The 26899-nt window shown below is 38.5% G+C and overlaps 1 protein-coding gene across 1 annotated transcript in view; it reads right to left on the reverse strand.

The window, feature by feature from the left end:
* The window catches only part of SYNE2 (spectrin repeat containing nuclear envelope protein 2), a 799180-nt gene that overhangs the window by 474732 nt on the left and 297549 nt on the right, over positions 1-26899 (reverse strand). The window contains exons 29-35 of the mRNA XM_053697281.1: positions 19952-20553; positions 19415-19594; positions 18762-18912; positions 14023-14181; positions 13408-13569; positions 9708-9809; positions 5845-5925 (exon numbers count right to left, since the gene is read on the reverse strand). Coding sequence (XP_053553256.1) covers positions 5845-5925; positions 9708-9809; positions 13408-13569; positions 14023-14181; positions 18762-18912; positions 19415-19594; positions 19952-20553 — 1437 coding nt within the window. The remainder of the gene's footprint in view (positions 1-5844; positions 5926-9707; positions 9810-13407; positions 13570-14022; positions 14182-18761; positions 18913-19414; positions 19595-19951; positions 20554-26899) is intronic.

Here is a 26899-nt window from a genome sequence, read left to right on the forward strand (position 1 = left end):
GATTTGAAGTCTATCTTGTATCCCTGAGTACAACCTCCAGGACCCACGGATCCTGTACATCGCTGAACCAAGCGTCTGAAAAAAAAGAGACAGTCTGCCCCTACACGATCCAATCCCGGTTCGGGGGCCGCCCCTTCATGCCAATTTGTTTTCAGCAGGCTTCTTATTCTTCTTGGACTTATTCCAGGACTGAGCTGGCTTCCAAGTACTCTTGGGTTGCTTGGGCTTGGAGGAGGATTGTTGTCGTTGGGATTTGTCAGAACGAAAATTAGAAGATTGCCGTCCCTTAGACTTGTTCTTCTTATCTTGCGGTAGGAAGGCACCCTTGCCTCTGGTAACCGTAGAACTAATGGAGTTCAGGCCTGGACCAAATAAAATCATTCCCTTGAAGGGATGAGAAAGGAGTCTGGACTTAGAAGTCATATCCGCAGACCAAGACTTCAACCAGAGCGCCCGGCGAGCTAGGACCGCAAAGCCAGAGGCCTTTGCATTTAGGCAAATAATTTGCATGTTTGCATCACGGATAAAAGATCCAATTCTTTCCCATTCTTAGTTAATAATGTTCGCAATTTTAACGGCACAGGAAAATTCAAAGGAACTTTCCTGTCTTCGTAAACTCTGTCTTATTTAGGTATCATAGGTTCTTCAGGCAGCGCGGTCTCTGGAACCCCAAACGTAGACAGAACCTCCTTTAATAAAAAATGCAAGTGCTCAATTTTAAATCTAAAAGGACGGTTCCTACGCAGCAGGAGGCTTAGACGCCAAGGACTCTGACCCAGAAAGTTCACCCTCTGAAGCTACAGAGGTTAACTCATCATCGGATAACTGGGACATAATAGCTAAATCCGATAAATATTTAGATGACTCCGGGTCAGGAGAGCTATGTTTAACCTTTCTCTTGCGTTGTTAGAGCAAGGTAATGCACTGAGGGCCACAGACACCGCCGTTTGTAAATGCACAGCAAAGTCCGCAGGATTAGATGTGCTACAGGAAACTGCATGTGGAGTAGATAATGTAGCAAGGGTAGTAATCTCACGGGACACCGAGTCCTGAGAGGTAGACGGCTCAGAGGGACTAATAGCCTTAGTAGGCTTGTCTCCCTTCATAGACTTTATAACGGTGTTAAGGCATGTGGAACATAATTGAGTGGGTGGGAAAACCACAGCCTCCTCACAATATAAACAGGTATGATTTAGTACAGAAGAAGAAGTACCTTCTAACATGTCAGAGTCCATAGTTCAGGTTATACCCACAGAAGGACACAAATAAAAACTTTTTTTTTGTTTTTTTTTTAAATACTCTAAATGGCTGGGGCACTCACCACCTCCTAGACCCAGACAGTTAACAGAGGAAACGCTCTCCTCAGGTTGAAGTCTCAGCTGGAATGGAGGAAATGAACATAGAAAAAAGGTGAGATTGAGAGGGTGCTAAAAAGCTTAAACACGAAAGTTGAAATATATAAATAAACCCAATATATGAGTGATGCTAAAGTAACATTGATTTATGTTAGAATTTTTTTATAGTATACTCTGGAACTGGACAGTTTCTCAAAATCGAGAGGAAAAAATCTGTATACTATATAGACACAGATTGGGATTCGATAATGTGATGTAAAGAGGAAGTCATCTCATATAGGAAGCTATGTGAATATCTAAAATCACTTATAGTAAAAACTGATCTATGCATCTACTATAGTACATGGTACGAATAACTATACAAGTGGTAGTATTCGATAAAATGTAAAAAATTACCTCATATAGGACACTGTACAAAATTCAAATGAGTTGCAAAAAAATAGAACAGTAATATATGTAAAATTGTAATATTTATTATATGAGCACTGTACCATAGATCTAGTGACATAAAATCACAAACATTAAAAAGAGTATTCTACTGTCCTTGAAACCACCTTTGTAAAAAATGGCTAAAAAAATAAAAAAAATCTGTATGTCCCTTATAGGATATAAATGAAACAGTTCCTCTGTAATGATTTCCTTGGAAACCGTGAAGTGATATGGCAAGTTTAGAGATGGCTATGACATACAGCCTGCGGGCCCAACATCGAATAGACTCACCACCAGGAGTATCACCTACTGCGGACAGGGCTCCTCTTACTGTTTGTTGTGGCTCGTATCACCCTCCGATTCTGGCGTGTGTTATATATATATATAAATCACAACGGCAACCCCTTCTAATAATCAAACAACCCAATCAGAACACTTCGTCTCAACAAGACCAAATTGTTGCACCTGTAAAAAACTAATAGATACAAAACAACGAGGCAAAAAGAAATATGTAAATTAGGGCTGCACGATTAATTGCATGATGCAATTAATCGCGATTTTAAAATCGCGGGAGTATGCGATTTTTTGTATTAAAAAAAAATCCTCCCATGTGGCTAACTGTGCTGCATTGAGGATTTTTTTGATAATAAAAAAAAATTGCATACTGCCTCGATTTAAAATCGCGATTAATCGTGCAGCCATAGTACATACCCTAAGTTTCAGACTGCAGACGTCTCTAGGGGGAAATATAAGTAAGTGACTTTCCCTCCTCTTCACTCTCCTGCATGGGCTCTGCTTTTAGACATAGATTGATCGGCTGCTACTGAGATCACAAACAGAATACGTTTTTATATAAAAAAAATCGCATACTCCAGTGACTTAAAATTGTGATTATTCACATCATGCAAATCATCGTGCAGCCCTAATGTAAATACAATTGTTAATATTTCTACACACTTTAAGAGCGATCAACATAGATCGTTTGTATTTACGTATTTCTTTTTGCTTCATTGTTTTGTATCTATTAGTTAGATACAGGTGTAACAATTTGGTCTTGTTGAGACGAAGGGTTTGATTAGGTTGTTTGATTATTGGAAGGGGGGGGGTTATATTTCACCTTTTGGCAGCGTAGCCCTATATAAGGGGACTATTCACATTAATTTAATATGCCTGATAAACGGTTCTACCGAGAAACGCGTTGCATAGTTTCTCTAATCTTATGCTAGAGATTACACTGGAATAAGCATGAGTTGCTTTAACTATGGTTTTTATATACTGTATTTTTAATAAATCCATTTGGTATGTTTTAAACTCTCAGTATTTATCTCCCAGCCCACACTACCAAGAGTGTTGTCTGCCCTCTCACTTTACTCCACTGCAGATCCTGTGTTCCTGAGCGTCTGGAGTTCCAATTACACCAGAGTTCAGCTAGCTGAATTGCTCATAAAATCCAGCCTGCACCTACAGGCACAACTGAGTGTCACTGTTACATGTGAGTACCCTTTGTTTTCTCACTGTGCATGATACATCTTGCGCTATTGATTCGCACATGCAACGCTTCTTTCTGTTCTATCGTTTTGCTGTAGGTTTGATAATGCCATGCACACAGTCAAGACATCCAGTACCTGAAGCAGCAAAGCAACCCCAAAACATCAGTGAACCTCCACCACGCTGGACTGTAGGGACTGTATTCTTTTCTGAAACCAGTAGAATGATGGGCTTCACTAAAAAGCTGTAATTGTGTTTTGTCTGTCCACAGCACATTCTCCCTTAAGGATTTTGGCTTCCTCAGGTAAGTTTTGGCAAACTCCAATCTGGCTTTTTTATGTTTCTGTGTCAGCAGTGGGGTCCTCCTGGGTCTCCTACCATAACATCCCTTTTCATTCAGATGGCGACGTATAGTGCAAGCATTTGTACCCTGTGCCTGAAGGTCAGCTTGAATTTGTCTAGAAGTTGAACGAGGTTCTTTATCCACCTTTCGAACAATCCTTTGTTGCAATCTTTGATCAATTTTTCTCTTTCGTCCACATCCAGGGAGATTAGCTACAGTGCAATGGGCTGTAAACTTCTTGACAATGTAGCACACAGTGGACACAGGAACATTTAGATCTCTGGAGATGGACTTGTAACCTTGAGATTCTCCATGCTTTTCCACAATTGTTGTTGTCAAATCCTCAGACAATTCTTTGCTGCTCTTTCTCTTCTCCATGCTCAGCGTGACACACAGAGACACACAACAGAAAGGTTGAGTACATTTTTCACTATTTTAACTGGTTGCCGGTGTGATTTCTATATTGTCAGCACCTGTTAATTGATACAGGTGAGTTTAATTACAAATTACAGGAGCATCACAAACTTGGAATAAAAATTATTTCTCACCATTTTGAGAAGGTGCCAATAATTTTTTCCAGTCCATTTTTGGAGTTTTGCGTGAAATGTGTCAGATTTGGCTTTTTTTCTCCACTTTTTTGTGTCGTACCAATACAAACAAAAGAAATAAACATGAGAATGCCTAAATATTTGTGATTGTAACAAGTTTCTGGTGAAAGTGGTGCATTATCTGACAGAAAAGCAGGGGTGCCAATATTTTTGGCCATGACTGTGTGTGTGTGTGTGTATATATATATATATATATATATATATATATATATATATATATATATATATATATATATATATATATATATATATATAGTACATATGCATTTATATGTGTATATATGTATTGACAGACATATATACACATATAAACATATAAATACATATGTATAGATATATAGACATATATACAAGTGCATTGGAGCCCATTGCAGTCAAGTAGCTGAACACATAAAAAAATCCTATTTATCCATTATTCATATTTAATAAAGTGCTAATTGTACTGTAAATATTTTATATTTCAATGTTCTTCACATAGGGGAATATGTTTAAAGAATATAAATAGATATTCTTTTATATATATATATATATATATATATATCTGTATATATCTATACCTATATATAATCATGTATATAAATATATATATATATGTATATTTATATAGGTATAGATATACTGTATATTGTAAAAAATTCCATCAGATATATGTAGAAATATGTATTTATGAATAAATAGAACATATTCTATGTGAAGAACATTGGAATGTGAAATATTAATATTTTATTTCAGGTTAGCGTACATGAGAAAATGTGATCAGGTTTGCACAATTTTGTAGTGTCAGGTGTTTTTTCCTCACTTTTAGTGATCCATTGAAGTCCAACGCGGTCGCGATATTGTAACTTAGTTTTTTTGCGTGTAGGCCTAGTGCGTGTGTAAAAAGCCTAAGTCAAGCACAGTTAATGCAGCCCCACTCATAAGCTAGCCCTATGTGTTGCAGCTGTAATTATTTTTTTCTGCATTGATAGTGGTTCTCGTTTATTAAAGGGACTTAACATGACAGCAAAGTCAAAAATAAACTTTTATTATTCAGATAGAGCAAACAGTTTGAAACAATTTCCCAGTGCACTCAATTGTCTGATTTTCTTTGCTCTCCTTTGTTAAAAAGCAGTAGGCTCAGGAGAAGCAATGCATTACTGGGAGCTAGCTAATGATTGGTGGCTGCACATATATGCCTCTTGTCATTGGCTAACCCAATGTGCTAAGCTAGCTCCCAGCAGTGCGTTGCTACTTCGATAAAGAATACCCAGAGAATTAAGCACATTTTATAATATCTGAAACATCAAAGAAAGAAATTGTGTTTCATGTCCTTATAACACAACTATATTTTAATAGCAGGGCTAGTGATAGGCTGGAAAAGATTATCACAAAAGGCCTCAATGCCTAATCTAATGAGCGTCTATGTATCTAGCATGTACTAGAACTACTCCTAAAGACAGATGATAAAGCTGTAGGACATCATCTGATCTTTTATTACAACTGTTTTCAAGAACATAAGAATAACTCTGTACTGGAATAATCAATAATAATAAGCAATGATGTGCCGGACAAAGAGGAAGCTCGGGGGGAACCACACAACCATATAAGACTTTTCATTTAAGGTGAAACAAACTGTACTTACGTGCATTTCGCCGGCACCACTAAAACACGCTACAAGCTCTTGTACGGGTTCCAGCTTTTTCAGAAGAGATGTCTTTATGACCTACGAGAAAACACTTTAATCTTCAACTGAGGTACAGGCATGTGCTGCTTATGTACAATATGACAATACGTTATATGCCATAAACCAAGGTACCAGATTTCACATATGGCCTCCTATGTAATGTGGTACAATGTCTTCATAAGCTGTGTTTCCTTATCTATCAAGGGGACATCACAGTTATACATTTACAATTGATTCGTTCTATATCATTAAGCAAAAAAAACTTAATTTCCTGTCAGGGAGAGTCCACAACTTCATTCCTTACTGTTGGGAAATACAACACCTGTCCACCAGGAGGAGGCAAAGACACTCCAGCCAAAGGGTTAAATTTCCCTCCTACTTCCCGTATCCTCCCAGTCATTCGGCCGAGGGAACAAGGAAAAGTAGGAGAAACATCAGGGTATAAAGGTGGCAGAAGAAAAAATAAACAGAGAGCCACCCAAACCAAAATATCATACGGGAGGGGTCGTGGAATTTCCCAGCCAGGAAAGAAAGGAATTTATCTGGTAAGCATACATTTTGTTTTCTTTCCATAAGGCAAGGTGAGTCCACAACTTAATTCCTTACTGTTGGGAAACAATACCCAAGCTCCAGTGGACACTGAAGGAATAACGGGAGGGAACAAGAAAGAGGCGGACCCTAATCTGAGGGCATCCCAGCCTGCAAAACCTTTCTCCCAAAAGCTGCTTCAGCTGAAGCAAACACATCAAACTTGTAAAATGTAGAAAAAGTATGTAAGGAGGACCAGGTAGCCGCCTTACAAATCTGATCCATAGAGGCCCAGGAAGAAGCTACTGCTTTAGTGGAATGAGCCGTAATCCTCTCAGGAGGCTGTTGTCCCGCTGTCTCATAAGCTAGCCGGATGACACTCCCTAACCAAAAAGACAGGGAAGACGTAGTGGCTTTCTGACCCCTACGTTCACCCGCATAGATGACAAAGATGACGAATGTCTGAACTCCTTAGTAGCCTGAAGGTAAAAATTCAAGGCACGAATCACATCTAGATTGTAAAGTAAATGCTCCTTCGTCGAGGAAGGATTGGGGCACATGGAAGGAACAACAATCCCTTGTCTTCTCTTGTGATTAATGTTACATCTTAGGAAGGAAACCTAACTAAGTACATAAAACCGCCTTATCGTCAAGAAAAACAAGGTAAGGTGGTCACATTGCAAAGCATAAATCTCAGATATTCTGCAAGCTGAGGCAATAGCCAATAGAAAAAGAACCTTCCAAGATAACAGTTTAATGTCAACATTATGCATGGGCTCAAACGGAGCCTGCTGCAAAACATGAAGAATTAGATTGAGGCTCCAAGACGGAGCCACACTTCGATACACAGGTCAGATCCTAGTCAGGGCCTTAACAAAGGACTGCACATCCAGAAGCTCAGCTTATCTCTTGTGCAGCAACACCGACAGGGACGATATCTGTCCCTTCAGGGAACTAGCGGATATAGACCCTTCTCCAGTCCCTCCTGGAGAAAATATCAAATTCTGGCAACTTTAACCTTGCTAAGAAAACCCACACTCCTCACACCAGTGCAGGTAAGTTCACCACACCTTATGGTAGATGCATCGAGTCACTGGCTTACGAGCCTGAATAAAAGTGTCGATGACACTCTCAGAGAAACCTCTCTTGGCTTACGAGCCTGAATCAAAGTGTCGATGACACTCTCAGAGAAACCTCTCTTGGCTAAGAGTTCAATCTCCCCGCAGTCAGCCTCAGAGAATCTAGATTTTGACGTAGAAATAGACCCTGTAGCAGCAGGTCCCTGCAACTGGGTAACCTCCATGGAGGATATGAGGACATCCCCACTAGATCCATGAACCAAGTCCTTCGCGGCCAGGATGGAGCAATTAGAATCACAGATGCTTGCTCCTGCTTGATGCGGGTCACCACCCAAGGAAGAAGAGGTAATGGAGGAAACAGATATATGAGTCTGAAACTCCAAGGAACCGCTAGATCATCTATTAGTTCTGCTTGAGGATCCCTCGATCTCGACGCGTACCTGGGTAGATTGGCATTTAGACGGGAGGCCATGAGGTCTATCTCCGGCGTCCCCCATCTGCTGCATATCTCTGCAAATACCTCGGGAGAAGAGACCATTCCCCTGGGTGAAAGGATTGCCTGCTGAGGAAGTCTGCTTCCCAGATGTCCACACCCGGAATGTGGATCACTGACAGCATATAATTGTGGGCCTCTGCCAATTCTAGAATTTGAGATACTTCTCTCATCACTAAAGAACTTCTCGTTCCTCCCTGATGGTTGATGCAGGCCACCAAAGTTATATTGTCTGATTGGAATCTGATAAACTGGGTCAAACCCAGAAGGGGCCAAGCCTTTAGAGCACTGAAGATTGCCCGGAGTTCCAAGATATTGATTGGAAGAGTGGACTCCTGGAAGAGTGGACTCCTCCTGAGTCCACAGCCCTTGTGCCCTCCTGGCACCCAAAACGTCTCCCCAGTCAAATAGACTTGCGTCCGTAACCACAATCTCTAAAGACGGTCTCCAGAAGCCAGTGCCTTGGGAGAGGTGATTTTGACAGAGCCACCAAGAGAGCGAGTCTCTCGACAGGCTATCCATTACTATCTGGTGGGACAGATCGGAATGGTCGCCATTCCATTGTCTCAGCATGCATAGCTGTAAGGGTCTGAGATAGACTTTGGCAAAGGGAATGATGTCCATACAAGACACCATGAGTCCAATCACCTCCAATCACCTCCATACACTGGGCCACAGAAGGAGGGCAAGACATGCTGATATTAGCTTGCAACGTCTCTGATCTATTACAAAGATCTTCATGGATATAGAGTCCATCACCATACCCAGGAAATTCACCCTGGTATTTGGAGAAAGAGAACTTTTTTCCAAGTTTATCTTCCATCCATGTGATCGAAGAAGACTGAGAAGGAATTCCGAGTGCTCCCTTGCTAGACGAAAAGATGGTGCTTGTACCAAGATATCGTCCAGGTAAGGTGCTACTGCAATACCTCTTGTTCTGGTAACTTCTAGAAGAACCCCCAGAACCTTAGTAAAAATCCTTGGAGCAGTAGCTAAGTCAAACGGAAGTGCAATGAACATGAAGTGCTGGTCCAGAAAGGCAAACCTCAGGAACTGAAAATGTTCCTCGTGCATTCTCTAGTAACTAAAGGCAAACAATAACTGGGAGGATAGGAGAAGTGAGAGGGATATTTAAGCCTTTGGCTGGGGTGTCTTTGCCTTCTCCTGGTGGCCAGGTGTTGTATTCCCCAATAGTAAGGAATGAAGTCGTGAACTCTCCCTGCCTTATGAAAAGAAACATTCTTTAAAAATCTTACCTTATTTTCTCACCAATCAGTAAATATTCCATCCTGCTCCGTTTAATTATTGAGAATCAATTCATATAATAAACATGTAATAATCTGATGTTACTTTTAAAGGATATTAAAAATCATCTTTGCCTGTCGTGCATATACTAGAGGGTATGTGAAGATGTTCATGTTTCTAACAAAACTACTTTTTATGCTTATTATACTTGCGTTGTGGTGCCCCTGTTCCCTAACATAGCTGTGGAAGTTGCCTCTAGCAGCGAGTAAGCAATTAATACCTGTAAAGCAACACGCATTTCAGCATTCATTTAAAGGGTTTTAAAGCAAAAAAAATGTATTTCTTGTGAGAGAACTCTTCCAACCAAAATGCTAGTTGAAACTCAGAACAGACCGGTTTTGAGATGTAAAAGAAAAATAAATAAATATCAATGTATCATCCCACCATATTAACTCCCTGATACGTCTTCAGAATACCTGTAATTCCAATGGTGGTTCAAAGCTTCTTAGTAATAGTTGTATAGCCTCAGTTTTATCACTGATTTCCACCAATCTGTCTTCTTGTCTTTGAAACTCAACCTAAATTCATGAAACAAAAGTTTTGGACAAAAAGATCATTTGCTTTCAAGAAGGGACCGATCTGAAGAACATGCGCTGCCTACAAACAACATCATTATCTGTCCTAAAGAACATGCGCTGCCTACAAACAACTTCATTACTTATCCTGAAGAACATGCGCTGCCTACAAACATCATTACTTATCCTAAAGAACATGTGCTGCCTACAAAAAGCATCATTACCTGTCCTGAAGAACATGCGCTGCCTACAAACATCATTACTTATCCTAAAGAACATGCGCTGTCTACAAACAACATCATTACTTATCCTCAAGAACATGCGCTGCCTACAAAAAACATAATTACCTGTCCTGAAGAACATGCGCTGCCTACAAACAGCATCATTACTTATCCTGAAGAACATGCGCTGCCGACAAACATAATTACTTATCCTGAAGAACATGCGCTGCCTACAAACAACATTACTTATCCTGAAGAACATGCACTGCCTACAAACAACATCATTACCTGTCCTGAAGAACATGCGCTGCCTACAAACATCATCATTACCTGTCCTGAAGAACATGCACTGCCTACAAACAACATCATTACCTGTCCTGAAGAACATGCACTGCCTACAAACAACATCATTACCTGTCCTGAAGAACATGCGCTGCCTACAAACATCATCATTACTTATTCTGAAGAACATGCGCTGCCTACAAACATCATCATTACTTATCCTGAAGAACATGCGCTGCCTACAAATATCATCATTACTTATCCTGAAGAACATGCGCTGCCTACAAACAGCATCATTACTAATCCTGAAGAACATGCACTGCCTACAAACAGCATCATTACTTATCCTGAAGAACATGTGCTGCCTTCAAACAGCATCATTACTTATCCTGAAGAACATGCACTGCCTACAAACAGCATCATTACTTATCCTGAAGAACATGCGCTGCCTTCAAACAGCATCATTACTTATCCTGAAGAACATGCGCTGCCTACAAACATAATTACTTATCCTGAAGAACATGCGCTGCCTACAAACAGCATCATTACTTATCCTGAAGAACATGCACTGCCTACAAACAACATCATTACTTATCCTAAAGAACATGTGATGCCTACAAACAACATTACTTATCCTGAAGAACATGTGCTGCCTACAAACAACATCATTACTTATCCTGAAGAACATGCGCTGCCTACAAACAACATCATTACTTATCCTGAAGAACATGCGCTGCCTACAAACATCATCATTACTAATCCTGAAGAACATGCGCTGCCTACAAACAGCATCATTACTTATCCTGAAGAACATGCGCTGCCTACAAACAGCATCATTACTTATCCTGAAGAACATGCGCTGCCTACAAACAACATCATTACTTATCCTGAAGAACATGCGCTGCTTACAAACAACATCATTACTTATCCTGAAGAACATGCGCTGCCTACAAACAGCAACATTACTTATCCTGAAGAACATGCGCTGCCTACAAACAACATCATTACTTATCCTGAAGAACATGCGCTGCCTACAAACAACATCATTACTTATCCTGAAGAACATGCGCTGCCTACAAACAACATCATTACTTATCCTGAAGAACATGCGCTGCCTACAAACAACATCATTACTTATCCTGAAGAACATACGATGTCTACAAACAGCAACATTACTTATCCTGAAGAACATGCGCTGCCTACAAACAACATCATTACTTATCCTGAAGAACATGCGATGTCTACAAACAGCAACATTACTTATCCTGAAGAACATGCGATGTCTACAAACAGCAACATTACTTATCCTGAAGAACATGCGATGTCTACAAACAGCAACATTACTTATCCTGAAGAACATGCGATGTCTACAAACAGCAACATTACTTATCCTGAAGAACATGCGATGTCTACAAACAACATCATTACTTATCCTGAAGAACATGCGATGTCTACAAACAACATCATTACTTATCCTGAAGAACATGCGATGTCTACAAACAGCAACATTACTTATCCTGAAGAACATGCGCTGCCTTCAAACAGCATCATTACTTATCCTGAAGAACATGCGCTGCCTACAAACATAATTACTTATCCTGAAGAACATGCGCTGCCTACAAACAGCATCATTACTTATCCTGAAGAACATGCACTGCCTACAAACAACATCATTACTTATCCTAAAGAACATGTGATGCCTACAAACAACATTACTTATCCTGAAGAACATGCGCTGCCTACAAACAACATCATTACTTATCCTGAAGAACATGCGCTGCCTACAAACAACATCATTACTTATCCTGAAGAACATGCGCTGCCTACAAACAGCATCATTACTAATCCTGAAGAACATGCGCTGCCTACAAACAGCATCATTACTTATCCTGAAGAACATGCGCTGCCTACAAACAGCATCATTACTTATCCTGAAGAACATGCGCTGCCTACAAACAACATCATTACTTATCCTGAAGAACATGCGCTGCTTACAAACAACATCATTACTTATCCTGAAGAACATGCGCTGCCTACAAACAGCAACATTACTTATCCTGAAGAACATGCGCTGCCAACAAACAACATCATTACTTATCCTGAAGAACATGCGCTGCCTACAAACAACATCATTACTTATCCTGAAGAACATGCGCTGCCTACAAACAACATCATTACTTATCCTGAAGAACATGCGCTGCCTACAAACAACATCATTACTTATCCTGAAGAACATACGATGTCTGCAAACAGCAACATTACTTATCCTGAAGAACATGCGCTGCCTACAAACAACATCATTACTTATCCTGAAGAACATGCGATGTCTACAAACAGCAACATTACTTATCCTGAAGAACATGCGATGTCTACAAACAGCAACATTACTTATCCTGAAGAACATGCGATGTCTACAAACAGCAACATTACTTATCCTGAAGAACATGCGATGTCTACAAACAGCAACATTACTTATCCTGAAGAACATGCGATGTCTACAAACAACATCATTACTTATCCTGAAGAACATGCGATGTCTACAAACAACATCATTACTTATCCTGAAGAACATGCGATGTCTACAAACAGCAACATTACTTATCCTGAAGAACATGCGATGTCTACAAACAGCAACATTAGTATAGGGCGCACTAAAAAACGTAGGCTGCAATAAAATGCTCTGGTAAAACCAGATTGTGCGTTATTCTTTGCTTAGGGCCGCGATATGTATAGCACATTCTGAGCTCCACTTGTAATCTAGGACATATTTAATGGATCTTTGTACTTAAAGATCTTCTATCAGCTGCTGAAATGATTAGTTTGTCTTAAAAAGTTAAGTAACAGCTGTTTTAAATTGAATTTGTAATGAGTACACCAGTATCAGTTGTGTACTTTCTTTTGTATAAATGATATATGGCTGCTCCAGACACTCTCAGAGTTGGTGAAACGCCTAATTACCTGTGCGCACTTATGTAATAATAAAATAAACTAATTAATAAGAGCATGTTTTTATTGCATTAGACTCTATCCACCTACAGGCTGCAAGTAACCTACTTGTGTTCTAATGTTTACAAACACAAAGAGTATTTTGTACTCACGGCTAACGCAATAACATCATCATCTTGTAAAGGTTTTCCCTGGCACAACGGTATTTTTTGCACCGCCCACTCCTCCACATCCTCCGATAGGTGGACAACCTTGTCCCACAGACGGGAAGCACTTTTTAGATTCTCACAATAATTGTCAACTTTATCATTTATCTGAGAGAAAAAAAAAAGAAAAAAAAAACACTAGATAACTATAGCATAATCATACCCCCAGAATTATTGTGCTTTGTTACTGCGCTCGTCATTACCACATCTACAGGAGGCTGACCCACCCATCGGACACTATTTCTGTAATGCAATACTGTCTAACATTATCTGCTGGTCATCACAGCCAGTAAATATTACTTTACCTATAATATGACCCTTAGTTCTCCCAAAATAAACATATGGAGGGAAAGAGATATTTTACAGCTTTGGCTGCTAGGAGCTGTAAAACTCGTATTCCTGTAATGATTTTCTCTTCACTCCTTGGCTGAGAGTATATTGTTTCCTTTCCCCTGTTATAAATTTCTATATTCAATCTGCTTTCAGAAAAGAATTTGGGGGGAGAAACTACATAGATTTTGTATGAGACTAGAAACAGCTAAAATGAAAAAGCTGACGCACATCCAACCATCGGTCTATGATCATGTTGGCTTCATTCTGGAACGGGGGGTTTCCAAAGCTCTTCATTCGATGTAGGTGGTATTGTAAACTTTTGCAAACATTGTTTATCTCGTCAACGTTTTCCATATTGTCATTAAACTCACTTTTCAGTTCTTCCACCTGCAAAACACACAAGAGCCAGATGCTAAATGTATTGTATAAAATCAATATACAGATCTATAAATGTAATAACAAATATAATACAAACTTATATGAAATGTTTTTTATCGACATAATACTGTATATAGCAATTAATCACTGCATACAAAATAAATGTCTTACAAGTGTGTCCCTTGAAAAGCCTCCTGAGGGCTCCATTCATCAAGCCTTCTAATGCACTACAACTGCAGGTTCTCACAAGAGAACCCGCAGTCCGTATTTATCAAGCAGCGCTGCTTCCTATACTCTTCTCCACCTCTTAGGTAAGAAATTTCAATCTCCCCGGGCTAATCTGAGCAGGGAGATTGACAGCTTCTGCCCGCGAGTGATTGGCTGTGTGCGGGCAGGGGGCGGCATTGCATGCAAACGCAAAATAGCGATTGCGTGCAATGTTAAATTCCGCCAGCTGAATTCTGCCCACCAATGGCGAGCTGCGGCGGGCAGGGGTGCATATGTATGCCCCTGTCTGCCGTAGCTTGATAAATCGAGCCCTGAGTATAATTATATTATTTTCCGTGATATAGGTAATTAGGGGGCAAATATAACTGATCACGCAACCACTTTGTGGAACGTTGTAAGCCCATGGTTGTGAATTTAATAAGATGCACTACAACCTCTCGGGGGAAGTAGAAAAACCTCAATTATCAGTGTTAAATTGTAGGCAAATTGTGCAAAATAAACAATGAATTTAATCTGATTACAGTACTGTAATATCTTACTGAGGGTACTATGTATACAAAAGTATTGAACATGATATAAAACCACCTTTAGTTTACATGTATAATCTGTACCATGACATGTAAATATTGTCTAAATGACATAAGATATTATCTCCAAACTGTCCAATTTTACAGACCCTTTCCGGTCCCAAGCAGTTTGGCTAATGGGTTTTGTAGCTGTAATAGGATATGAAACCAAAGGCAGAAATAAAGCCCCCTTTAACATTCATAGTGTAAAAGTTTGATTTGAGCTGTATTTTTTACTTTTTATTAAACCAAGAGACAATGCTATTTATTTACATGTGAACTGAGCATGTGCAAACATTTTCTCATTATTATAGCGGCTTGGAACACTGGGTTATCAGTAAGTCAAGGCCAAAAGCCCTAAGAAAATTGTAAAGAAATTATTTGATTGATTAGGCGGCCTTTAAGGGATTAGAAATTAGCATATGAGCCTACCTAGGTTTAGCTTTCAACTAAGAATACCAAGAGAACAAAAGAAATTTGATGATAAAAGCAAGTTGAAAAGTTGTTTAAAATGACATGCCCTATCTAAATCATGAAAGTTTAATTTTGACTAGACTACAATGGAATGGTTACTACTTAAAGAGACACTGAAACCAAAATGTTTCTTTTGTGATTCAGATAGAGCATGCAATTTTAAGCAACTTTCTAATTTACTCCTATTATCAATTTTTCTTCGTTTACTTGCTATCTTTATTTGAAAAAGAAGGCATCTAAGCTTCTTTTTTGGTTCAGACAGCACTTTTTTTATTGGTGGATGAATTTATCCACCAATCGGCAAGAACAACCTAGGTTGTTCACCAAAAATGGGCTAAACTTACATTCTTGCATTTCAAATAAAGATACCAAGAGAATGAAGAAAATTTGATAATAGGAGTAAATTAGAAAGTTGCTTAAAATGTTATGCTCTATCTGAATCACAAAATAAAAATTTGGGTTTAGTGTCCCTTAACATGCTATTGGTTTTCTTCAGAGCTGTTCTCTTATTTAAAACCCTTTACAGGTGCTGGTTGTTGAAGCTCCGCCTCTTCATACTGTGCGGCACCATCTTGGAGCTCACGTATTCGCGAACAGATCAGTGATGTTAGGGGCTTTATCACAGCTGTATCGTGCACTTTGGGTAAGTGCACACAATACCCACAATACAGAGCAGGATGTTTACATTTTGCAGTTTTTATACACAGTTTAAAAGTTATAGAACATTTATAAAAAGGTCACATGAATAATATAGAGCAATTCAGCCACTGCAAGAATAGACAGGTCCCATCCTGTGTCATGCATGCTAACCCGAGCGCACAATGCAGCTGGTAACGTCTGTAAATGTGCAGAAGATGGTGGCACACAGCATGAAGACGCAGAGCTGGCACTAGTTGGCGGTTACGAGAACAGCTATGAAAGATCTGCAGGCACAAAGATACAATAGCCTGGTGATTAGTAACGATTCTACTTTAGCTGTGCCCAGCAGTTAATTGTCCACGAGACTACCACGCAATAACTGTTTACACGCATCTTTCAGGACTTTTGAAAACCAAAAGAAAATATTTGTCAGACACTTCACATCTCTTCTCATGTATTAGAACAACGTTACTGATTTACAGCCCTATCAGGAAGGGTATTAAAACTGGTGAGGAATAAAAAATCAGTAAAATCTACATATTTTACATTACTGAGTAAACAATATTTATAAAATAATTGTAAAACCTTTACAAATCAGGGAAATATTTTGATGGCTTTCCCAACAGCAAATTATAGCACATTTATACATATTCGCCCACAGTCTTTGTTTCAAAGAAACAGCTACCTCTAGTGGCAACAGAGTATTTGATATTCTAAAATGTGATTTCATCTCTCCTGTGCCGACCAGAAAGATCAATACACTAAACTAAGCTTAATAGCACATCTGTTTATGCTCTCATTTTACAAGTTATTTGTTATCGCTCAAGCTATAGTCTAGTGTGCGTTAACATCTACATAGTTCACTCAATTCCTCACATAATGGACTTCTATGGGGGTGCACAATAAAATTCATTTCAGATATCGCTTGGCGCTAACCTGATAATGGTGCACAAAAAAATATACATATATACAAATACACACATATACACACACACATTAAAGACACAAACATACATAAAAACACACAAATACACAAAATTACACACGTACACACACATCAAACATACAAATAAACATACATACACACATTAAACATGCACATATACATACATATACCTCACATACACACACACAAACACCCCCTAAACTAAACTACCAATAGCCCTTAAAAGGGTCTTTTGTAGGGCATTGCCCTAAGTTAAACAGCTCTTTTACATTTAAAAATTACTAAAAACCCCTAACGGTAAAAACCACCCACCCACCAAACCCCCAAAATAAAAAAAACTAACACTAAAAAAACCTAAACTACCCATTGCCCCTAAAGGGGCATTTGTATGGGCATTGCCCTTAAAAGGACATTTAGCTCTTTTAGAGCCTTTAAAAGGGCATTCAGCTATTTTACGGCCTTTAAGAGGGCAATCAGCTCTTTTCCAGCCCATTAAATTCATAATTTAAAAAAAAAAAAAAAATGAAATAAAAAAAAATCCTAACACTAAGCCCCAAATAGGTACTCACCGTTCCTGAAGTCCGGCCGAGAAGGACTTCTTTCAGAACGCTCCATCATCTTCTATCTTCATCCGGAGCGAAGGCAGCGCGGTGTGGAGCTAGCTTCCCTGATGCGTGGATCCTCAGCAGCGGTTCTCAACGGAGGCGGTCCTCGGCGGCGTGGAGGCTCCTCTTCATGTGATCGGCCGTCGCACACTGAAGATTGAATGCAAGGTACCCCACATTTATTGGAGTACCTTGCATTCCTATTGGCTGAAATTTTTAAATCAGCCAATAGGATGAGAGCTACTGAAATCTTTTTGGCTGATTTGAACAGCCAATAGGATTTCAGTAGCTCTAATCCTATTGGCTGATTTCAAAATTTCAGCCAATAGGAATGCAAGGTACCCCAAATTGATTGCGGTACCTTGCATTCAATCTTCAGTGTACGACGGACATTGGATGAAGAGGAGCCTCCATGCCGCAGAGGAACACCATTGCCGCCGTTGAGGATCCACGGATCGAGGAAGACAGCTCCACACCTTCGCTCCGCGACGCCTTCGTTCCGGATGAAGACAGAAGATTATGGAGCTGCCTGGAAGAAGACCTTCTCCGCCAGACTTCAGGAACAGTGAGTTCCTATTTGGGGCTTATTCTAAGGGTTTTTTTTTTTATTTTTTGTGGTGGCTTTTTTTTTTTAGATTAGGGTTTTTTGAGCTAGAAAAGAGCTGATTGCCCCTTTAAGGGCAGTAAAAGAGCTGAATGCAATGGGTAGTTTAGTTTTTTTATTTTGGGGGGTTTGGTCGGTGGGGGGTTTTACTGTTAGGGGGTAATTGGTAATTTGTTTAGGTAAAAGAGCTGCTTAACTTAGGGCAGTGCCCTACAAAAGGGCTATTGGTAGTTTAGTATTAGATTAGGGGGTGTTTTTATTTTTGGGGGATTTTTTATAGGGGTATTAGTTTAGGTTTAAATTATTTATTTTGGATAGATGTTTATTTTTTTCTGTAATTTTACATTTTTTATTTTGTGTAATTTTAGCTTTGGGGTTTGTAGTTGCTTTTTTTTGTATATAGACTGCGCTCTGGGCAGGCTTATCGCCAAGTTCATTAATAAAGATTTTGAATATGAAGACTTCCCACATTAATTAGACCGTGGCGTCTGCCTCTGTGACATCCACTAAATGATTAACGCTGTTACCTTGCTTATCATTTTTTGAACGTTGTTTTTTCCCTTGTAGGACGAATCTTGCATTAACGTATCGTCTCCTTTCTGAATTAATGACGTCAGCAGGGTCTTGCAACTTTGAAATTTTCTGAGAAGTTCAAGCACTTTCTGGGATTGCTCTTTGCTAAAGAAAATAATAAATACAGAGTATTTATACATAAAGAGCCTTTTTCTGCAACTCACTCATTTTAATGTAGCACAACAGCAGAATATGAAATGAACCTATTCTATGGCTTAGAGCTCAGTGAGTTTAAATATAGTGGTTTTATCTCCTAGAGTGTGTTCTATTTATAAAAGTTATTGTTTATTGTCCTATAGGGTAATGCATGGGTGACACACTACGGTTTACAGCAGAGTCTGGCACCCAGGGGGTTAAATCTTACGTAACCCTAACTCTAACTAATACCCTGTGGCCACATAAAGATGGCTAATCAGTGACATTCTTGCAGTTTGGTCTCACAGACAGAGATCTTGGTATAAACAAGATATCTGCAGTCACTACAATATAGATGGGTCACACGCGTATTAAAGGGACATAACAGTTTAATACCACAGCTGGACATAGATAGGTTTAATAAGCAGCACTTCTGTCTTATAGCACAAATTTATACTACGCCTTGTATTACCTTTCTGTGATACACATTCGTGTGTCTTCCCACAGTGTTTCGATTATTTCACACTGCTGCTCTGCTTTTAAGTCGTCCCCTTGCGCAGTTTGAAGAAGCTCAGTTAACCCATCAATAATAGACATTTTTTCATGTGTATAGGAATCCAGCTCATTCTCCATGGTATCCAGTGTTTTCATCCTAAAGAAAGACATAATCTGTATATATCCCTTCCGAATCCCAGCACAACGCTGTCTGCACCCAACGTACGGAGTGTTCACTCCCATTATGTACAGCATTATCATACTATATGTTACGGTTTTGGCAAAAAACAAACTACACAAAACTGGAGGCAATTAATATGAATCATTAAAAAGTATTGCGGTTAACTCTATACACTATTGAGCTATTAGCATAATATTAACATCATTTTTGTGTAAATACCATTTTAATTACCAGCATTAAGTACCCTTGCACTAGAAGAAAGTACAGACCTTTATATGAATACAGACCCCAGAGGTACAAAAGATTTCAAACAACATGGGAATCTCTACTCACCTTTCTTTTACAGAATGAATAGTTGGGTCCCTTAAGACGATCAGGCCAATATGATCCTGTATGCATTGAATTGTTTTACACAGATCTATCTGCCGATTGGTCAGGATCTCCAGCTCCTCCCTGTGGCGCAGGGTATTCAGTACCTGCAGGACGCCATTTTGGGCACTTTCTATTTTTTCAGAGAATACACACAGCATCTTCTGGCAAGAGGTTTCTCCTCCACTCTCTGGATCTTCCAAGGAGATTTCCATAGCAGGAAGAAGGTTGTCCAGTATTTCAGCCTTTTCCCTCAGGCGGCAAATTTCTCTGCCCCAATAATCCAGCTTTTTCTGCTTTTCCAGTAATTCAGTCCTGTCGTTTCCCAGATGTGCGATTTCAGTTACAACCGCCAGTCTTGTTGCATTAAGGGAAGTCAGAAATTCGTTCAGGTCCCTGAGGATATTCTCTCGCTCTTTCATTGAGTCACCTGTTGCTTTTAGCTGCAGCTTATATTGTTGTGTCCTGGACTGAACCTCGCGTAACGTTACTGGGTCACCACAATCAGCTGATGATTCCAACTTGTCACATTGCTCAATGGAAACCTCAACGCAGCTTTGAACATCCTATCAAAAGGGATTAATAGGGGAATTGTAAAATGGTATAGTAAAATGATCTTCTCCTCTAATCAATACCTGGAACATAAATCCCTTGTCTGATGCCGAGTAGATTTCTTTAAAGGGACATGAAACTCAAAAATGTATTTCATGACAGAGCATACTTTCCAGTTTACTTCTATTATCAAGTTAAAGGGACATGAAACCCCAAATTTGTCTTTCATGAATCAGATAGTGAATACAAATTTAAGCTTTTCGATTTTCTTCTATTATCTAATTTGCTTCATTCTATTGGTATCCTTTGTTGAAGAAACAACAATGCACATGAGTGAGCCAATATGATGAGGCATAAATGTGCAGCCACCAATCAGCAGCTCCTGAGCCTACCTAGGTATGCTTTTCAACAAAGGATACTAAGAAAACAAATATATATATATATATATATTTAAAATAGCAAGCTCTCTCTAAATCATCTCTTTAACTTTAGCTTTTTAACAATGTTATACACTTGCGCACTAAATAGCAGCAGTGTTTTTACAGGGTATAACTGCTGCTCCAGACATGCACAATCATGAGCCTACCTAGGTATGCTCTATAACATAAGATACCAAGAGCATTACGTACATTTGATAACTGTACTAAATTGGAAATCTCATAAAATTAAAATGTTCTTTCTGATTCATAAAACAAATTATTTAAATGAGCCATTTCCCATCCCTGTGCTGAATTGTTTTGGAGTTTTCAGATGCCGCTGACATTTAAGCCCATTTCTTTCTGGAGAAATAATCTATATTACATATTTTTTCAGTAGACCCATCAGATTGTAGCTATACCATTATTTTATGTATATAACAGGACTCGGTTGTAAACAATAAAGTATGTGTTATTATTTTTAAACTATAGTAAAAAGCAGAAGGCTTTATCCCCATATAAATTAGGGCCTTTGGGTATATGTATATATGAGAATAGTGTATCCAGGCGCCAACAAATGGAGGCTAAGGTTAAGGTTTATCAATATTTATTCAAGATAATTCTTCTCTTATATACAGTTTAGTAGTTAAAAACTTGTAAAGACAATTTAAAACAATAATATGGTGATTAAAATCTATCAGAGACGCATGGATCCACGCTAAAAAAATTAATTTAAAAAAAAATTAAATTAAAAAACAATACTCTATAATCTTAAACTTTAAGCAGGGTATAAATTTTTAACAGTGTGTGTTATTTAAACAATTAGGTGTGATGGTGTGTGTGAGCATCTGCTCTACACTGTGATTGTGATACGAAATCAATTAGTGAACATTTTGTCTTAAAAGACAATAACAAAAAATAAATAACAATAAATCAGTAACAAAAAATCAATCCTGTGAAAAAAACAATCAGCAAACAGTTCTGTGAGCAAAAGATAGTCCTGTGAACAAATAATAGTAGTAGTATATGGGCAGTCCTGAGCAAAAGAATAATAGTAATCCTGTGCAGTTATAAAAATAAAAATGGAAATCAGTTCAGTTGAAAAACAAAAACTCGCTCCTGTGCGAGAGAAAAAAAACACTTCTGTGTGGCAAATATCCAAAAAAACGTGATGTGTGTATCAAAAGAAAAATGTTGGAAAAACAATGCAAGGAAAGAAATGATAAAAAACAGTGCTCTGTGGAGACTGGGCTCCAAGTTCAAAGTAAAAACAATTTGCTAGAAGTAACAAACAAATATGCCGATCGATAAAAACCTGTGGGGAAAAAAATAGATACAATGTGTAGATAATTTTTCAATCGTACCCTCCTAGTGGAATATAGCTTACCAGGTCTACGCGTTTCGGCCTTGTCTAGGCCTTTATCAAGACTAATGGTAAGCTGGTAGTTTGGGCCTTATATAGAGAACTCCAATCCGTGACCGGAAGTGCCAATTATCTGTGACTTCCGGTTGTTCGTTGTAATAGTTGTCTCTATATATATATATACTTATTTTATGTAAGTGATGTCTTATATATCTAGTGGTATATCATCTTATATAATGCCACAAGGGGTTTGTTTGGGGCACCTTTGGGGTGTTTTATTCTTTCTTAACCTCCGTTTGTTTGATTACGTCACTTCCGGTTGGAGATAACTGGCCAAATCGTGCCTAAATTTCACTGTTAGAGACCAAAATTCTGGTCGAACCTTTATTATTATTTGTAATTATTTTGTTATATAATCATGATTGATCAGGATCCATTTATTTCGATCTCTTATATCTATTAGTTTTAGTTCCGATTTCCGGAAGACCCCATTGGATGTGACGTCACCACTGGTATACATTGATGATTGGTTTAACTAGTATGGCCCTATCAGCAAAGAGTGTAGTTTGTGTAAGATGAGGGGAAGTTCAACTGGTATCTCTAATTCTGCCTATTGGGAATAGAGACTTGCTGACATTATTCCTAACAGATTACGATAACTGGCGGAGATTGAAATTCTAAAATTGTATAAGTTACGAAAGTTAATAAAACACTTTTTACGTTTTAGTATACGTTTCTCATAAATTTCAGAGTGGGGTTAGATATTGTCAGTATTACCTTGTATTCATCAAATAAAGACCTTATATAATTTGCCTATGTCTGCGTAATTTTTCCTTTCTATTGTGTATGTGAAATTTCTCCTATAGTGAATCGTTAGTTAATTTAACAATATAGTCTATATTGATGTGTTCCTTTATGTTGTATATGTGAACATTCATCCATAGCTAATTGTTATTATGATAGTTTTAATTCACTTGTTCTATAAGTATGCCTTTTTTGGGTTAAAAACTATGAAAGATATTCTTTACCTACATATTGCGTTACTATAGTTGCTATTCATAGTTGCTCCAATTGTTAAGTGGATACACGCTAAGATTAAGAAAAAAGGTCGTGTCTTAACTTGTGTGCTTTAACTTTTAGATATGTGTGCTTTAATTTAATTTTTGAAATAGATGGGTGAATGGGGGTTTGTAGTCATGAGAGAAAAATGGTGTTTATATAATATCTGGACGAGTTTTGACCATAATTATTTTATCAATTAATAGATTTGATAATGTGTTTGTACAGTGTGAATTCGAAAGTTGGTCTAAAACTTTCCCTTGATATTTAGACTCTAAATTAGGAGTTGATACATTTTAATTCTTTTTGGGGTTGAGGGTAACTACGAAGTAGGGATGAGATGGTTGTCTATTTTTACTTTGCTTTTGAAGCTTAGACTGCAAAGAGACTGCGATTTCTAGAGGATATTCTAGAGGAATTTTTGAATTTTTATTAAGTTTTTAGAGAGACGGCTAGAGTATCCTTGGCTGGAATGTATCTTTAGATACATAAATGTGAGACTGCCGTAATTTATTAAACTCAGGAAGGGGAAATGGGAAGGAGTCACGTACATATAGATAGAGTATGTTAAAGGAACCGTCCTATATCCGTTCTAGATCTTTTTGCTAGCCTCTAATTCTTTTATATAGAGGCTGCTTGCTCCTATAGATGTAATTTATTTCATCAATGCTTACTGATGTATTTCTTCAATAAAGACTTATACCCAGAGGGGAGATAATCATAATTTTGATTTTAATCTTAATTTTCATTGGGCCCAATTAGAGGAGAGGGAAATACATACATATATATATATATATATATTCATATATATTCTCGGTATGAACTTAATTAGATCAGATGAGACAAGTCTTCCTTATTGTTCAATCCTTTTGGGTGGAGACAGTCTAGATTAAAGATCCACTTTGATTCTGCGGATAACAGTTTTTTTGTGTAGTTTCCACCTCTCCAATCTTTTCCAATTTTCTGGATGCCCATATAGGTTAATTCTTTGATGTTTCCCTTATGTTTGATTGAAAAATGTCTGTACAAGGCTGTGTCCATATTCAACTTCTCTATTAGTAGTATGTGTTCGCGTATCCGGTCTTTTAGGATTCTTGACGTCTGGCCCACGTATTGAAGACCACATGAACACTGTAGCATGTATATCACTCCACTGTCTTGACATCTAATTAACTCTTTCACTTTGTATTCTTCTTTAGTTGTGAAGCTGCAAAACGTGTTGGATTTCTTGCCACATTTGCAAGCCTTACATAGTAGACATGGAAAGAATCCTTTCACTTCTTTTCCAAATATGTCCGTTACCCCTTTCTTCTTCTTCTTCTCTATAGTTGGGGCTAGTCGACTCTTCAAATTCTTGGTTTTTCGGTATACGAACTTTGGTTTCTGTGGTAGTTTGTCACCAATTAGATCATCATCTCTTAGGAGTGACCAATGCTTCTGGAATATTTTTTCGATAATGTCCTTATTTTCGCTGTATTCCGTGATCATGGCTACATTGATACAGTCATTTTCCACCGGAGATGTTCTCCTTTTATATTTCAAAAGTTCCTTCCTTTCTGTATTATCAATTTCTTGAATTTTTTGGTCCAGCATACTCTCATCATATCCCCTTTCCAGAAATTTTCTTTTGATGACTTTGGCCTGCTCTTCCCATTTATTTTCTGTAGAACAGTTCTTCTTGATCCTTACCAATTGACCCTTGGGGATGTTGTTTTTCCAGCTCTTGTGGTGACAACTCATACTATGTATATAGTTGTTACTATCGACATTTTTAAAATGTGTAGATGTTTCAATTTTACCCTCTTTTATTTCGATTTTAAGATCCAGGAAGATGAGTTCAGTGGTACTCCAGGTGTGAGTAAACCTTAGATTGTCTGTGCTGTTATTCATAACTTTAATGGTGTAGTCCAAATCTTCCTGAGTGCCTCTCCAGATGATGATGATGTCATCTATGTAGCGACGGTATAGGACCAGGTCCGCGTCCGCTGGGCATGACTCCCAGAAGATGTTTTCCCACTTGCCCATGTACAAGTTCGCATAGCTGGGCGCGAACCTGGTCCCCATGGCCGTGCCACAAATTTGTTGGTAGTATTTTCCTTCGTCATGGAAGTAGTTATGAGTCAATATGTATTGGATTCCATCTAAGATAAATGTTTTTTGGTCATCCGGGATTTCAGGATCTTTATCCAGAAAGAATTTAACTGCTTCCAGCCCATCCTTATGTGGGATGCATGTATATAATGACATCACATCACATGTCGCTAGGATATAGCCGTCCTCCCATGGTGTTTCTTCCAAAAGGTTCAGAACCTGAGTTGAGTCCTTGAGATATGAGGGTAACTGTTTTACATATCTCTGGAGGTTGAGATCTATGTATTCAGAAAGATTACTACTCAGGGAACCAATTCCCGAAATAATCGGTCTTCCTGGTGGCTTCTGTAGAGATTTATGAATCTTAGGTAGATGATAGATGACCGGTGTTATTGGATGATCTATATTGATGTAGTCGTATTCTTTTTTGTTTAGTATTCCCTGTTCTTTAGCTTTGTCCAAAATCAGTAGTAATTCCTTCTTATAAGCCCCTATCGGATTCGAGGGCAGCTGGCGATAAGTTCCTTGGTCGCTTAGTATCCTAGCGCATTCAAGCCTGTAGTCAGTTCGATCCATCACGACAATTCCTCCTTTGTCTGCTGGTTTGATAATTAATTCATGGTTATCTTCCAGTGTTTTGATCGTCTTTATTTGTTGATGGGATAGATTCTGTGTCCTCAGTTTTAATTTTTTAGCTTGTAGCTCCTTAATTTCTTTGCAGACTATAGTTTCAAATGCCTCTATAGAGGCCCCCTTACTGCTTAAGGGAAAGAAGAATGATTTCGGTCTCAGACTTGTATGTCTATAGTCATCATTATGTTCCTGTGGTGTCCATGTTGTCCTTTCCAATGCTGATTTGACAAAAAACCTTTTCAATGTCAGTTTCCGAATAAATTCTTTCGTGTTAATGAAAGTTTGAAATTTGTTCAGGCTCCTAGTAGGAGCAAATGAGAGGCCGTATTTGAGCACGGAGTTTTCTTCTTTTGTCAAAGTGTGCGAACTTAGATTGAATATACCTTCGGTGTTATCCGTGGTTAATCCTTCATCTTTTTTATTGGTGTTTTTGTTTACTTTGGCCCCTCCTCTCCTTCCTCGGTGTGTCTTCTTCTTGAAGAAGTTGTTGGTCTGTCCGGGCCTGTCTCTCTCTGAGGCCTCAGGGGTCTGTTTTTCTCCCTGTTGTGTATGTGGTCTGATCCTAAAAAAGTCGGCGAATCTGCTGTTGTAGCAGGCGTGTTATTCTGAGGTTCTCTGTATGACTCAGTTCTCTTAGTGCGTTGCTGAATTCTCCATTCTTCTCTTCCATTTGTCTCATCTTTTCTGTAGTTGTTAGCTTCCTTTGTCCTTGGTGTCCTATGCATGTTGGTGTTAGTGTGATGCATATCATCTCTTCTGTTATTCCCTTCAGAGGTATGGTACCCCCTCTTATTGCTG

The sequence above is a fragment of the Bombina bombina genome, chromosome 1, assembly GCF_027579735.1.
Source record: "Bombina bombina isolate aBomBom1 chromosome 1, aBomBom1.pri, whole genome shotgun sequence".
NCBI classification, from domain to species: Eukaryota; Metazoa; Chordata; class Amphibia; order Anura; family Bombinatoridae; genus Bombina; species Bombina bombina.